Consider the following 16,994-nt stretch of genomic DNA (forward strand, 5'->3'; position numbering starts at 1 on the left):
AGGACAGACATTTCTAAAGAAAATAACATATAAAAATAATCGTTGACTTTACGAATAATTAGTTTGATAATAAATATACTAAGTTATTTTTTACTTAGTGCTTATTTTTTTTTATAGTGTATGTACAAAATTTTTAACACTCTCGAATGTTGTATAGATGTTCTTCAAAAAACAAAGAACTAACACATTCATATTTAAATTGAATATATCATTTTTCATTTTTAGAAAAATTTTTTTTTATCACTTCAGACATTAAAATTTAAACAAACAATTTTTTTTTCTCTTTTTTTTCCATAGACATTTTTCAAAAATATGTACAATTAAACTAAAATATTTCTTTTTCAATTATTTTTTTATAAAAATTTATATAGCTAAAAATTAATTCATAGAATTTATATGAATATTTGAATGCCAATTATTATTTTTCAAACATGAATTTTGATTTTCTCATTTTTCCCCTTCGCAATTAAAAAAAAAATATCTTGAGAGAATTGAAATCAACATATAATTTTTCTAAGCGTATCACGGATCACATCGTAGGTCGTAAAACTAATTCCGACAGCCACAGGACCTTTTACCCAGTTCATGCTTAAACCTTTAAAGAAAGCCATTATACCCTCCTCTCTAAAAGCAGACAATAAATAATTATTTATAATTAATTTCTAGTTTTTTTACTTAATTATAATTTCTAATTCAGGGTTGCCACAGGTCAGGAAAATCAGGGAATTCAGGGAAAAGTTAGGAAAAGTAGAATTGGTCAGGCAAATCAGGGAAAAGTCAGAAAATTTTATTAAAAGTACTGGAAAAAATTAAATTTTTAAAATTCATAAGAAAATTCTGAATTTTTGTTGTCTGTTTTGTTTGCCTCATAAACTATGAAACTATCACGAATTCTAATACAAAACCTTTAGAATTTTTTTCTATTTCTGATAAGAATAAATTTTTTAATATTATTTAATTACAGTCGAACCTGGATAAGTGGAACCTGAAGGGACCGAAATTTTCGTTCCACTTACAGAGGTATTCCATTTATCCAGTTTCCCACTTATCCAGGTCGTTGTAGGCCAAGTTCCATTTAAAGAGGTATATTTGTCTTGCACTTTATATATATATATATGTATTTTTACATTAATATTTTACAATAATAAAATTCGTTGAAATAATTCAATTATTTTCATAAATAACTTTTAATTCGTCGCAAAAAATAAAATATTTTCAAAAATTTTTAAGTAGCAAAAAAATCCAATTATCTTGATACACAACAAAATTCTTCCTATAAAATCAATTATTTTAAGGAATTTTAACAAAATTCTTTCCAAAATTCAATTATTTTGATAAATATCAAAATTCAACACAAGAATTCAATATTCTTTTGAAAAGTAATAAAATACTTTGCATAAATTAAATTATTTTCAAAATTTTTTTTTAATTCTTGCCAAGAATTAAATTATCTTTATAAATAGATAGCGAAATTCTTGTCAAAAATTTTAATAAAATTCTTGCCAAAATTTAAATTATTTCAACGAAATTTAATAAAATTCTTCGCATGAATTCAATTATTTTCATAAATTATTATTTAAATTCTTCTCAGGAATTAAATTATTTTTAAAAATTTTAATAATATTCTTTAAATAGTTTTCAATTATTTTCAAAAATTGTTATAAAATTCTTTAATATAAAAAATTCCAGTAAAATTTTAATTAAATTCATTAAAAGAAATTGCTTATTTTCAAAAGTTGTTAATAAAATTCTTGGTAAAAATTAAATTTTAAGAAACATTCAATTATTGAATAAATTATTTATTTTTGTATTTAAATAATTGAATTCTCGTGGAATTATTTAATGAAAATTGATTTAATAATGAATTTCGGTTAAAATTTTAGTTAATAATTGAGGCCTTGGATCCAATAACTCGCCCGACGCTCGAAGGCACGCGCTAATACCAGTCGGGTAGCAGTGAGTGGCCCAGAGGCGCTCAATGCTCACTGACTGGCAGTTGCGCGTTCCTCCGAGCGTCGGGCGAGTTATTGGATCCAAGGCCTCAATTGAATATTACAAGCATTATAGGCATGGATTTTTAGAAATAATTGAATTTTGAAAAGGTTTCAAATTGAAATCTTTAAAAATCTGAATTCTTTATATTTTTCACTAAAAATTCTGTAGAATTAAGTTTTATTGGACAAGTTTAATTGAATTTTTCAAAATTTGAAAATTCTCAAAGAACTTTTTAAAAAATTATTAAAGAATTTTCGTTGAAAATTCTAGAAAATAATAATTGAATTTAAATGATGAAAATAATTTCGAAGAAGTTGAAGTAACAATATTCTTATATAAAATAATAATTTTATCACTGAGTTATCTTTAATTATTATAAATTATTGAATTTCAAAAGATTTGAATTCGAAATTTTTGAAAATCGTAACTTTACTTAGTATTTATTTAAAAAAGAAGTTATTGATGTTTTTGAATATTTTTACAATTAAAGAAATTGTTAAATAAATGTATTACATTTTTTTCAGTATCTAATAATTTTTAGAGTGAATCAGAATATTCTTTAGGGTCAGGGAAAAAGTCAAAATTCTATATGAAAATCAGGGAAAATCAAAGTTAAATTTTTGTGGCAACCCTGTAATTGTAAAAATAAAATAATGGACATTTTTCTCTAATTATTTTAATTTTGAACTGAATGTCGAACAAAAGTTACTCTCATTTTTAAAGTTTCGATAAAATTTTGAAAATTGATTAATTAGATTCTCGGAAATTTTTGCTGATAAATTTAATCGTAGTAAATTAATGACAATTATTAAATTATTAATTTATCTAAATTATTACTTTTTTAACGAATTTTTTTTATGATTTTGAAAATTAATTTTTTTTCTTTAACGGAAAATTTATTTAAAAGCGTTTGTACAAAAAATTATTATGGAAAAAAGAAAATAAAAATATTTAATAGATAATAATTTAATTTAATTAAAATTAATTCAGGGTTGCGACGAAAATATTTTTTTTTTGATTTTATTTGTGACTGATTTGCAGAAAGAATTTTTAAGAAACAGAATATGTACAAAAATTTGAATAAACTCACGTGTAAATCTTGGTTGCGGTTTTAATGACAGTCCGGTAGTGTTGACCCTTGACAGCTGACGTTTGTATCCTCCTGCGAATGATGTCCAGAGGATAGCTGCTCGTCTGTCCAACCACTCCGGCAACAGCCCCGCACGCCAGACCGGAAAGCGCCGTCAGTCCAGGACTATTTGTTGTGTACACTGTTTACCGACACGTCATCATCCAATATGAAGTATACACTTAAAAGTTGTCATGGACTGTGCACAAGCGTCTCTATCAAAGTAGTAAGTAAGGCCTTGACCGTGAAACGGTACTTGTCACAGCATTTTGCTTTGCGGTATACAAAAAAAGGAAAAAAAATTGCACGACAATTTTTTTTCTCTTGTGAATTTAAAAGTTATTTTCTCTCGTATATTTTTTTCTTTCTATTTTTTCTTTTCTTTTTAAAAAAAGTCATTTTTTTCCTACTTTTAATATTTACTGTTTTTAAAAAGGGTTGTTTTTTTTTAATCTAAGTTATTCAATTTCAAGCAATGCTTGGCCTGAAGCGGAAAAAAAGGAATTCTTGAAATAAACTCACCAGCCAGTAAATTCTTCAGAGTGTCATATGTGAAGAAACTGCAACCGGCGTATGGAATGACTCCCAAGAGAGTTGCAGTGAAACCTCGATAATAAGCTAAAACACCTTCTCGCCTGTAGATTTGCACGAAGACCTGTCGCAAGGTTTTGAATTCTTCCTTATCGGTCACTGCCATTCTCGCTCGCGCCAAATCCAGTGGATACGTCATCCCCTGGGACGTGACGCCTGCCAACGAACCCGCCAGAAATCTCTTTCCCGACGGTCTGCGGTGGAAAATATTTCCAATAAAATTAGTTGTGAAATTAACAATTAAATTAAATTACAATTAATTTTTAAATTAACATGGTTGCCACAAAAATTTTATTTTCTCTTCCCTTGAATTTTTGTAAAAAAAAAATTATTCGAAAACATCAATAAAACTTCGTTTTTAAATAAATATTTAGTCATTATTATTTATCAAAAAAAAATTAAGATTTTCAAAAATTTCAAATTCAACAAATTATAAAAATATTATTACAAAACATGAAGAAATCGACCACTCCGAGTCTTTGACTCGAAGTGGTCGCTTTCTTCATGTTTTATAATAATTAAAGATTACCGAGTAATAAAATAAATATTTTATATTACAAGAATATTGTTACTTCTTCAAAATTATTTTCATCATTTCGATTTAATTATTATTTTCTAGAATTTTAGTTGAAAATTCTTCATTCAATCAATTATTTTTAATAATTTTTGAAAAAGTTCTTTAAGAACCTTCAAATTACAGTCAACTCTCGATAAGACAAAGCGCGATAACTCAAATTTTTCGATAAGTCAAAGTAATTCTTGGGTCCCGTTCATTCCTTATAAGCATTATAAGGAATAATAATAATAATAAATATATAATAATATAATAATAATATAATATATAATATATAATAATATATAATAATAATAATAAATAATTTATAATAAGTTATTTGATAACTCAAACTTTTCGATAACTCAAAGTTTTTTCGGTCTCCTTATAAAATTGTAAATTAAAATCATTTGAAGTTCATCTATTTATGAAAATTGTAAACGGAACTCTTTTAAAATTCATTTAATTTTGAAATAGGTAAGTAATAATTTTATGATAGTAATTGAAGAATTTTATTTACTCATTTATTTAATATCATAATTTATAATAATTATGATTAATAATTATTTAATAATTATCAATATCATTTTTATCTGAAATAATTGAATTCTTTCGACGAATTTTAATAAAATTTTTAAGAATAATTACATTTTTCGAGGAATTCCATTAAAATTGTATTAAAAATAATTGAAATTCTGTCATGAGTTTTATTATTTATGTAAATAATTGAATTTCTAAAAAGAATTTTACTATTTATGAAAATAATTAAATCCCTGGAAAAATTTTATTAGTTTTATTAGAGGGTCAGTCCATTATATTTCACCTGAAACCGTTGCGGCCTATTTTTAAAAAAATCTCATAATTTGTAAAAATGATGTTGAATATCCATAGAATTCATTTTTGAGAATTATTTTATAAAATTTTTTTAATTTAACTTAGAATTTTAATTTTTAAATTGAGTTGGACAGAAAAAAGGTTATATTGACAGTTATGAAAATTTAATAAAAAAGCATGGGAATAATTTAGATAATAGAAATTTCTTGAATGATATTTGTTAAAAATGAGCTAATTTACTTGTATAAATAGATTATTATGTAAACATACTCAAAATAATAGATAAAAATTTATTTTAAAATTTACCTATGAAATGTCAAAAGTCACTACATTTTAATTACATTTTTCTAAAAAGTTTATAAATATTAAAAAATTTATTACTATTTAATGTAAAGTATTTTCAATTTACTTTCATAATATGTGCTAACATTTTAATTTTATAATATAGAAATAGGAAAAATTTTACCTTTAATATTGAGTGTTTCATGATTGTCCGTGATTTTAATTACTTATTTCTTCTCAGGTGCAAGACTAAAAAATCCAATTTTTGTCTTAATATTTAAGTTTGAACTTCTTTTCCATTCTATTAAATTTTTGTGATGGAGAACGAGCTACTTTTCAGTTTAAATTTAGTTGAAAAAATCTACTGAAAAAACGAATTTGTTGGTTAAAATGCAAGTAGATTTTTGCATGACTATTGAGATAGCCAACTTCAGTGTTATATAAAATTACCTGCATTTTAACCAACAAACTCGCTTTTGGAAGCAGATTTTTTAAACATGAATAAAACTACAAAGTAGCTCGTTCTCCATCACCAAAATTAAATAGAATGGAAAAGAAGGTCAAACTTAAATATTAAGACAAAATTTGGATTTTTTAGTCTTGCACCTGAGAAGAAATAAGTGATTAAAATCACTGAAAATCATGAAACACTCAATATTAAAGGTAAAATTTTTCATATTTCTATATTATAACATTAAAAAGTTAGCACATATTATGAAAGTACATTGAAAATACTTTACATTAAATAGAAATAAATTTTTTAATATTTATAAACTTTTTAGAAAAATGTAATTAAAATGTAGTGACTTTTGACATTTCATAGGTAAATTTTAAAATAAATTTTTATCTATTATTTTGAGTATGTTTACATAATAATCTATTTATACAAGTAAATTAGCTCATTTTTAACAAATATCATTCAAGAAATTTCTATTATCTAAATTATTTCCATGCTTTTTTATTAAATTTACATAATTGTCAATCTAACCTTTTTTCAGTCCAACTCAATTTAAAAATTAAAATTCTAAGTTAAATTAAAAAAATTTTATAAAATAATTCTCAAAAATGAATTCTATGGATATTCAACATCATTTTTACAAATTATGAGATTTTTTTAAAAATAGGCCGCAACGGCTTCAGGTGAAATATAATGGACTGACCCTAGATATTTATGAAAATACTTTAATTATTTCGAAGAAATTTATAAAAAAAAAATGATTTTGTATCTTCTTCAAAATTACAATTATAATTTCATTTCAATTATTATTTTCTACAATTTTTAACTAAAATTGTTCTTTAAATCAATTATTTTTAATAATTTTTGAAAAAGTTCTTTGAGAATTTTCAAATTCATTTGTTTAAAATACAATTTTACGAAATTTCGATTATTCGGAAATTTTTTAATTAAATATTATATTAGGAAATAAAAAATTGAAATAATTTCATAAAAATTAAAAATAAACTTTTTCAAAAAAATTATTTCTACAGATTTGTTAATTAAAAGAATAAAAAATTCAGATTCTCAAAGATTTTAATTTGAAACCTTTCCAAAATTCAATTATTTCTAAAAATTCACGCTATAATGCTTTTAATATTCAATTATTATCTAAAATTTAAACTAAAATTAATTTTTAAATCAATTTTTATAAGAAACTTTTACGAGAATTCAATTATTTAGATATAAAAATAAATAATTTACTGAATAATTGAATATTTCTTCAAATTGAATTCTTATAAAGAATTTTATCAATAAATTTTTAAATAATCGAAATTTTTGACGAATTTTAATAAATTTTTTCAAAATAATTACATTTTTCGAGGAATTTGATTAAAATTGTAATAAGAAAAATTAAATTTTGCGATGAGTTTCATTATTTATGAAAATAATTGAATCTCTTCAAAAAATTTTATTATTTATGAAAATAATAGAATTATTGAGAAGAAATTAATAAACAATTTGAAAATAATTGAATTCCTGTGAACTTTTTATTATTTATGCAAACAATTTAATGTTTCCGAACAATTTTATAAAAATTTTCTTTTGAAAAAAATTTATTAAAATATTAAATATATTGAAAATCATTGAATTGAGGAAAATTTTTAAAATTAATTTATATTTTGCCAAGAATATAAATTGCGAATAATTTTATTATTTTTGAAAATAATTGAATATCTGCAACCATTTGTAACTTCTCCAAAATTCAATTTTTTTTTACTGTTTTAAACTAAAATTCTTCTATAAATCCATTATTTGTAAAAATTATTTAAATATATATATATTAAAAAATTTAACTAATTTCAGAAGAATTTGAATTATTAAAATTTTTCAAAAATCTAAGTCCTTAAAAGTTTCGAATTAAATTCGTTCAAAATTGAAATTTCATAAAATTTCAAATTGAAACCTTTTGAAGTTGATCTATTTATGAAAAGCGCAACTCTTTCAAAATTTAATTAATTTGTAAATATTTAAGTAAAATTAATCATTAAATAATTTATAAAGAACTATAATAATTTTATGATAGTTCTTGAAGAATTAAGTTATTTAAAAAGAAATTATTGTCAGAAATAGAAAAATATAAATGTTTTTTTTTATAATTCGTGGTAATTTCGTAGTTTATGAAGCAAACAAAAAAGATCCAATAATTCATCATTTTCTTATGAATTCTAAAAATTTAATTTTTTCCAGTACTTTTAATAAAAATCCCTGAATTCCCTGACCTGTGGCAACCTTGGAAAAACCTCTCGAAAGAAGAAAGCTTTTAGAGAAAATTAACACTCACGAATCATGACCATTAATGTGCAATATCCTTTTCCATTGTTCGTGAGCTGTAAATTGAATGGCAGCATAGGGAATAATTCTGACCATTGTTGCACTATTTCCCCGCCATAAACTAATGAGACCATGATTACGATAGGTATTGACAATAAAATCAATAGCAGCAGTCGCTGAATATGGCTTTTTTGATACTTGAAAATTAATCTTTGTACGATCGAGAGGCGCAATTGTTGTTTTGGCCAAAGCTCCTGCAGCCGCTCCTGCCAGCAGACTTGTCCAGACCCTCTGGGTATTCGATATTGCTCTATTCTTCTCCTAAGAGGACAAACAAATTTTTTTAGATTAATTAAAATGTAATTGTAATTTAATTGTAATTAATTAAAATTATTTAATTATGAAATTAATTAAAATTAACTAAAAGAATTATTTTACTTAAAAATTTCTAAAAATTGTAACATTGCGAATTTTCTCACTACCATGGTGTCGGGTTTTGTTTCTGGGACGGACGAAGCGGTGGGAGTTACTGGTGCTGTTTTTGTCATATTTGATAAGACAGTAACTTGAATTCTTTCGAGAACCGCTTGGCTGCTTTCGACAGGACCGGCTGCGGCATGACCGCTCATCTCCTTCGGAAATCCAACAGTTTTAATAATTTTTCAGCTTTGCGGATCAAAATTTTCTCTTCCCTTCCAATCATGCACGGCCCTTTTAAATAAGGGTCGGCTGTCGCCGCACTTCCTAAAAAAACATGTAACAGTTAATAACAAATCTAGAAATAATATTTAATTATTTAAATCACACAGATAATTAACGCCGAATTATTTTTATTCTTTTGTACGAAAGGGCAAGTCCCGTAAATTTTAAATAAATAATTATTATTATTATTACTACGATTATTATGCAATTTTAATTACATGCATAGAGTCAGAAATTACCTAATACAATCAGTCTAAATTCTAAATTAATAAATCCTTGAAATGCAACAATATTCAAAGACCAATAATCATCAACTTAACTAATTTAACGTAAATGCTGCAAAGATTTGAACGATTGGCCAAGTGCCAGTGCCAACAATTCGAAATAAAGTGGTCGTTATTTAAAGTTATCAAATTCAAGTAAGATAATTTCACTGTTTGCTAAAATTCTTCAAAAATAATCACAATTATAAAAAAAAGAAAATAGTAAATTATTTATCGAAAAACAAACGAAATAAGGTAATAATTTTGCAAGGAATTTGAATAAAAAAAAAAAATGAAGATAAAAATTAATTTTCCTTACGCGCAAACATGTCAACTTTGTTGTAAACAGAAACAATAACTGCGATAAAATTTGTAAAAATACTTCCACATACTAATTGACAAGAGTATAAAAATATTGAAAAAAATAGAAAATAGATAAGAATAATGATGAATTTATTATTTCGCTACTTCGTGAATGTTGAAGGTCATCATCACGCGTGATAAATCAAAAAAAGATGCTAATTTCATCTTTGAAAAATCAGAAAATATTGAATAATATAAAACAATAAATATATTATAGACAGAAAAATTAATAATTTTCTATTTATTTGAAAAAAAAAACGTTCTTTAATAGACGGAATAAATAAATTTTCTCTGCGTAAAATCTAATTTTAATTGATAAAAATATTCTTGTGAAATTATCATCAAAATATGTGAATTTATCATAAAAATTTAATATTCAACATTTATCGTTCAATTTTATTAACACGCATCTACTTTATATGCACTTTTTCATTGTTTACATGTTTTCTTCTGTTCATTTATCTTTATATCTTGAATAAACAAATAAGTCGAGCTCGTAAAGCGATTTAAAGTTGACGTCATAACATTTAAGTGATGTCAAAACTTTTGTATACGACAAAGAACTTTTATATAAAAATAGACTTTGATCTTTTTTCAGATAAGGAAAAGTTTTCACAATTTTAATAAATTCTTCTCTATATACCTAAATTTATAGAAATAAAAAAAATAGACAAAAATTTGATTCTGTATTTTTCTGATTTCCGTAAAAAATATTCACTGTTTTTCTTATCCTGGTCATAACAATAATTCTAAATTTTTATCAAATTCAATTATTTTTCAAATTTTTATTTAGACTTTTTCCAAAATTCGATTATATTTAAAAATAATTCTTAATAAAAGTAAAAAAATAATTTTTTTTTTATAAAATTTATTTCAATTAAATTTGAGAAACTTTTCAATTGAATCGAAATTTTAATAAACATTTTTAATTTTTAAGAGAATTTTTCCTATATTCGAAAAAATGTAATTAACAGTTTTCAAAAAAATTAATTTTTTTCTAATCTTTAAATTAATTATTTTACTAGAATAATTTTTTTGACTAAATTCTTTAAATTTATTAAAAAGAAACTAATTTTTTAAAAATTTTAATTGAAAATTTAGTTTTTATTTAAAATTTGAAATTGATTACATTTTTCCAAAAAGTTCTCAGTACTTTTTTAAAATAATCGTTTTTGTAATAATTATAATTAAAAAAAATTGAATTTCTGATAAGAATTTTTTTTTATTAATAAAAATATTAAAATTCTTGTGAAGAATTTTATTAAAATTTTTGAAAATAATTACATTTTTTATTTTTTTCACTAATTTATTTAAATCTTTTGAAAATAATGTAGTTTTCTCTAATAATTTTAAACGTATTTATATTTCACGAAGAATTCTTCTCAATTTCTTAAAATAATACCTAGTGTTTGTTAATTATTGTAACTAAAAATTGTATTAAAATTTTTTTGTAAATATAGTTAAGTTCTTTTAAAGAATTTTACTAAAAAAATTAAAATTTGATTTTTTTCGAGAATGTTATTAAAGATATTTAAATTAGATTGAAAATAATTGAATTCTTGAGAAGAAATTTATTATTTATGAAAATAATTGAATTGTTGCAACGAATTTTATTAAATTTTTTTATATATGTAATTGAATTCCTGTGAAAAATTTTATTTAGTTTCAAAAAAATTTTGAAAGTTTGAATTGTTTCAAAGAATTTTATTAGAATTTTTGAAAATAATTTTTTTATTTCAACTATTACCAGATTTAAATTATTTTAGCAAAAAAATTCTTCTTTAGAAAAAAAATTCTTTTGTTTGTTTACTCAACTATTTTTGTTTCACAGTTACGTGACAAATCAACAGGTGTAAGATCCAAGGGATCCAAGTCAATATAAATAATTTCTTGCATATATTTAATTGGCGATAATGATTCTTCAATTGTAATCGAACATCTATTAATAAGTAGTTGAAAAAAACGTCTGCCTAAAATTAGCCCATTTTTCTGTCGAGTTTCCAAAAAAAAAGTCTTCAAACTTTTATTTATAATGATCAGAAATTTCAATTTTTTCAATAATCAAGAATTCCGAATCCTTTTTAAACATCAAGATTGACATTTAAATTCACATGGTCTTAAAAAGAAAACATAAAAATCATCGTCAGCCTTGACAATTGAAAAACATCTAGGACTTGTTATTTGCATTTCCACTACGTCAGAACTTGTCTTTTTCTAAATGTACACATGTTTATTATTTTTTTTTTACTAACAAACAATAAAAGTGCACTTTTGCGCAGAATATGGTCAAGAAAATCATAAAAATTATTGTTTTCTCTTTCAACAATATTACAAATACTCTTTTTTAATTGGAGTCAATGCTGAAAATAAAAGCACAGAATAATTTTCAACTGCGTAGTTAGGGTCATAAATGCATCGTTTTTCTTATATAATCTATAATTAGTTCAATTGGATTTTCATTATTCATTTATCAATAATTTTTCGAATGATAACGCTTATTACATAATAAGTTAACAATTTATAGTAAATATGTATCGATAAGAATTTTTTTTTGCCACAGTTACGATATGAAACTTTTATTATTAATGGAGTTCAAATTGAACTTTGAACACAAGGGCGTCCCTACTCTGCTTCAAAATAATAAATGAAACGTCATGTTTGACACATACAAATTTTTTTTTTCACACATCTTGGCATCGAAATCTCGCGCACAAGACAATTGAAAATGCAAATTTTTCCTTAATTTTAAACTTATTTTTATAAATTTACCATTTCGGTGAAATATTACCCAAAAAAAGGGGAAAAATATAAAAAATTACAACCTATTATTAAATGAAAATTTGCCAAGAAGAGTGAATAAAAAATTCTTTTCACTGCTGAAAAAATAAATTTCTAAGTTACGAACAAAGGTGAATCATGACAATAAAAAGTAAAATGTAAATATTGTTTCTACCTCGTAAAAATTGTGCTTGAGGATAATTGTGATCCAGGGAAGATTGTCTCTTTCAAATTGATTTAATATTATTCTTTTAATTAAAAAAAATAGAAGCCTAAGCTTCTAATGAGCCCATAATTTTTAACACTATATACTATAAAATTTGTTAACACCCACACTTTTAGAAACGAAGCAAATGAATGCTCATACTGAACTGGGACCTGACAATGTTGACAGTATTGACATCAGAGAATATTTTTAGGTTATGTGCGTACTACAGGTGTCACTTCAAACGTCCAAAAGATGGCGCTATTTTGATTATGAACCAATTAGATTTCGTATCTATTCTTGGACAAAAAAATCAGCCAATGACGTTTCAAGAAACATCGCGTTGCTATGGAAACAGATCTGATAAAGACAATTACAATTTATTTCTGGCAAATGTCACTTTTATTAATAATTTCAACAAGTTTTGCGAGTATTAATTAAAAATAGAGGCGAAGTTTTTTTTAATTAAATCACTTGAATAATTTAGATATGCTTGAACTTGGTGGGGAAAAGTAATAAAAGTATATACAAAACTATACAAAGAAAAAAATGGCACAGAATCTAGGTTTGTTGTTTTTATTCAAAAACTTTTGTTTTTATAATATTGTGCAATTTTCTATTTATTATAAATTTATAAATTCATTTTTTATGTGGCTAAATAATAATAACAATTTTTCTTAGATTGTGCAACGAACTCTATTGATTCCGAACTTTTGGATTGCCTTCGAAGAAATAAAATAACAGTTGATGATTTCTCATTTGATGAGGTCATTGGCCTCATTGAGGATATTTTAATGGGTATACAGTTTATTTAAATTATTTTTAATTAATAACTTTTTGTAATATTTAGCTTAATGATACAATAAAACCGAACCCCAATTTATAATTTTATTTTTACAGAGGACGATTTTCAAGAAATGCAACAGCGTTATTTGGAAAAATATTGGCAAATTTTTGAGCCAGTTGAAGAAAATAAATTGGTTTACATGGATATTTTTAATGATTACGTAAGTAAAGCTTACTTTTAAATTTAATGTCGATACATAAATTAAATTACAGGGTTGCCACAAAAATTGTATATTATTCTTCCCTGATCTTTTTCTGATTTCCAGACAAAATTTTCATTTTTTCCCTGACCATAAAAGAATATTCTGATTTACTCTAAAAATGATTAGATACTCAAAAAAACAGTCTATTACATTTACTTACGAATTTATTAAATCGTAAAATTATTCGCAAACATCAATAACTATTTAAATAAGTATTTAATTATTATTTTTCCATAGGAATTAAAATTCTTCAAAACATTCAAATTCAAACATTTTTAAAATTCAACAAATAAGAATATCATCATAAAACATAAAGATATCAATTACTCCGAGTCTTCGACTCGGAGTGATTGATATCTTCATGTTTTATAAAAATTTTAATTTCCATAAAATTTTTCAAAAAAAAATTAAATTATTTACAAAAATTATAATAAAATTCGTTGCAAGAATTCAATTATTTTCATAAATAATAAAATTCTTCACATGGTTTCAATTATTTTTAATACAATTTTAGATAAATTTACCTTCAAAAATTTTTTCCAAGAATTAAATTAGGTACATTTTACAAATAATTAAATTCTTTGCTGAAATTCAAAAATTTTCAAAATTTACATTTTTAATACAAGTTTTCAAAAGAATATAACTATTTAAATAAAATGTAAGAAAATTCGTTGCATAAATTCAATTATTTTTACAAGTAATAAAATTTTTCACATGAATTCAATTATTTAAAAAAAATTGATAAAATTCGTTGTAAGAATTCCATTATTTTCATAAATTATAAAATTTTTCTGAGGATTTCAATTATTTATAATACAATTTAAAGTAAATTCCTAGAAAAATGGAATTATTCTCTTAAATTTTTTGTAAGAATTTAATTACATTTCACGAATGTAATGAAATTCTTCGTTGAAATTCAAATATTTTCACAATATACTTTTTTAATAAAAGTTCTTAAAAGAATTTAATTATTTAAAAAAAATGTAATAAAATTCGATGCAGGAATTCAATTATTTTCATAAATAATAAGATTCTTTACATTATTTCAATTATTTAAAAAAAAATTTGAAAAAATTCATTGCAAGAATTCAATTACTTTCATAAATTAATATAATTCTTCACAGGATTTCAATTATTTTTTTTTTTAGTAAATTCTTCGAAAAATGTAACTATTTTCAAAAATTTTGTTAAAATTCTTCGAAAGAATTCAATTATGTATTTTATCAATTATGTATTTTTAAAAATTCATGCTACATAATGCTTTTAATATTCAATTAACATCTAAAATTTTAACTAATATTCATTTTTAAATCAATTTTTATTGCAAAATTGTACAAGAATTCAATTATTTAAATACAAAAATAAATAATTTATTGAATAAATGAATGTTTTTCGAAACTAAATTATCATAAAGAATTTTATCAACAAACTTGAATTTTTTCGAGAAATTTTAATAAAATTTTCAAGAATAATTACATTTTTCGAGGAATTCAATTAAAATTGTATTAAAAATAATTGAAATTCTAGGATGAATTTTATTATTCATAAAAATAATTGAATTTTTGTTAGAAATGTTATTATTTATGAAAATAATTGAATTATTGCAAAGTTTGCTTAGAATTTTATCAAAAAAATTTTTTTTTTTAAATAATTGAATTCTTTTGAAAAATTTTATTAAAACTGTAGATATTGAAAATCATTGAATTGAGAAAAATTTTTTGAAAATAATTGAAATTTTGCAAAGAATTTTATTAAAATTTTTGAAAATAATTGAAATTTGGAGAAGAATTTTATTATTTTTGAAGATAATTGAATTTTAACGAGAATTTTTTTTAATTTTTGAACATAATTGAATTTTTGCGAAGAATTTTATTACTTTTGAAAATAATTGAATTTCTGCAATCATTTGTAACTTCTCCAAAATTCAATTTTTTCCAGTTACTTAAATAAAAATCCCTGACTTTTCCCTGACTAATTTTACTTTCCTTGACTTTTCCCTGAATTCCCTGATTTCCCTGACCTGTGGCAACCCTGAATTAACAGGGTAGTCACAAGTTTCAGTTTATCAATTTCATAAATTGATCTGACAATTTACTGACATTAAATTTATTTTCCCTGACAAAATTTTTTTTACAGGAAAATATGAAAGTTTACGGAAAATGAGTAAAATTTATGAATTTTAATAATTTCTAAAAATTACAATTATAAGTTATAACCCTTCTTGAATTCAATTATTTTCTACAATTTTCAACTAAACTTCATCTTTAAATCAATTATTTTAAAAAACTTTCCGAAAGATCTTCTAAAATTCAATTATTTAAATACAGAATCTTAATTTTTATAATAATTGTAACTATACATGTTTTTTTCTTAAGTTATTAAGGTTATTTTCAAAAAAAATTATAATAAAGAAATTCTTACCATTAATTTTTTTTTAAATATTTAAAAATATTTTTTGAAAGATAATAATCTCAATTTTCCTAATTACCCTGAAAAACAATTTTTTTCCCTGTCATTTCCCCGACTTTACTGCCATAAATATTCTTTTCCTGACATTTCCCTGACTTTACTGACATGTGACCACCTTGATTAAATATTAATACATAAATCAATTCAAAAATCAATTTGAAAAATTTTCCAATTAAAACTTTTCTTTTAGAATAGAGACATAGAAGCATTTTTGGAAAACAGTCTCAAAAAAGTTATACCCAACTTTTCAATGACTACATTTTTAAGTCAGTTGAGGTAAGAGTTTAAAACTCAAATATATCTTAAATAATTAAAAGAAAATTAATAATTGAAATTTTCTTGTAACAGTATGAAGAAATCCGAGTTAGAAGGTGAAATTTTCGAAATACTCTTATCATTCACGGACTTTCTTGCTTTCAAGGAAATGATCCTCGACTATCGAGCTGTGAGTTATTTTTTAAACAAAGTCAAATTTTCTTAATGAAATTGTATTTTTATTAATTATTAACAGATTTGATTATATTGATCTTTGATTATAGCCAATTATACAAGATAAATTCAAAATATTGACTAATGAAGTGAATATTTACATTTAAAAACAAACAATAGTATAATTATTATTTTTTGCAAATTGGAAATAATTTATAAATTATTTCAGATGAAAGAAGGAAAAGTTCAAGACCTCAGTGGAAGTTTGTTTGTAACATCTTTGAAATCGGGAAATAATTAAGAATCATTGAAAAAAACCAATGCACCTAGCAAACCGTTCTTTAATCTTAAGTATACGTTGAAATAATTTTGCGTTAATTTTTTTTACACAAGAAGAAATTTCGACTTTTGTAAATAACAAAGAACTGCAATAAGGCTGTTAATTTTATAAAATAAATATATCATTTGACAAATTAATTTCAGTAGTTTAATCATTATTAGATTTTATTTTATTTTAAATAAGTTTGAATTAATTATTTAGAATTACTTAGATTTTAACAATAATTTTACATAACAATATTG

General features: G+C 22.8%; 2 protein-coding genes and 1 long non-coding RNA gene across 3 annotated transcripts; 2 read left to right on the plus strand and 1 right to left on the minus strand.

The window, feature by feature from the left end:
- Window positions 1–397: 397 nt before the first annotated feature.
- LOC122503722 (mitochondrial coenzyme A transporter SLC25A42) lies at window positions 398–12,668 on the minus strand. The gene is made up of 6 exons (XM_043614384.1): window positions 12,436–12,668; window positions 8,637–8,898; window positions 8,165–8,475; window positions 3,647–3,909; window positions 3,086–3,266; window positions 398–624 (listed from the first exon to the last, which is right to left on the minus strand). Exons 2-6 carry the CDS (start codon window positions 8,781–8,783, stop codon window positions 498–500), a joined length of 1,029 nt encoding a protein of 342 aa, XP_043470319.1. The 5' UTR covers window positions 8,784–8,898; window positions 12,436–12,668; the 3' UTR covers window positions 398–497.
- On the plus strand, window positions 3,210–3,735 carry LOC122503725. The gene is made up of 2 exons (XR_006301779.1): window positions 3,210–3,350; window positions 3,598–3,735. It is a non-coding gene; the product is annotated as an uncharacterized LOC122503725 (long non-coding RNA).
- A 147-nt stretch (window positions 12,669–12,815) lies between the features above and the next one.
- On the plus strand, window positions 12,816–16,889 carry LOC122503724 (ADP-ribosylation factor-like protein 2-binding protein). The gene is made up of 6 exons (XM_043614385.1): window positions 12,816–13,030; window positions 13,147–13,263; window positions 13,366–13,472; window positions 16,174–16,259; window positions 16,332–16,428; window positions 16,642–16,889. The coding sequence occupies exons 1-6, from the start codon at window positions 13,015–13,017 to the stop codon at window positions 16,711–16,713; spliced, it is 495 nt and encodes a 164-aa protein (XP_043470320.1). The 5' UTR covers window positions 12,816–13,014; the 3' UTR covers window positions 16,714–16,889.
- The last annotated feature ends 105 nt before the right edge of the window (window positions 16,890–16,994 follow it).

The sequence above is a fragment of the Leptopilina heterotoma genome, unplaced genomic scaffold (genome assembly GCF_015476425.1).
Source record: "Leptopilina heterotoma isolate Lh14 unplaced genomic scaffold, ASM1547642v1 Lhet_27, whole genome shotgun sequence".
In the NCBI taxonomy this organism is placed as follows: Eukaryota; Metazoa; Arthropoda; class Insecta; order Hymenoptera; family Figitidae; genus Leptopilina; species Leptopilina heterotoma.

Coding starts and splice junctions, on each gene's coding strand:
- LOC122503722 (XM_043614384.1), bottom strand. CDS start 8,783: ATGAGCGGTCATGCCGCAGCCGGTCCTGTCGAAAGCAGCCAAGCGGTT. Junction 3,910..8,164: donor CACATTAATGGTCATGATTC/GTGAGTGTTAAT, acceptor TTTCCACCGCAG/ACCGTCGGGAAAGAGATTTC. Junction 3,267..3,646: donor TCTGAAGAATTTACTGGCTG/GTGAGTTTATTT, acceptor GTCGGTAAACAG/TGTACACAACAAATAGTCCT.
- LOC122503724 (XM_043614385.1), top strand. Junction 13,264..13,365: donor CATTGAGGATATTTTAATGG/GTATACAGTTTA, acceptor TTATTTTTACAG/AGGACGATTTTCAAGAAATG. Junction 16,429..16,641: donor TGATCCTCGACTATCGAGCT/GTGAGTTATTTT, acceptor AAATTATTTCAG/ATGAAAGAAGGAAAAGTTCA.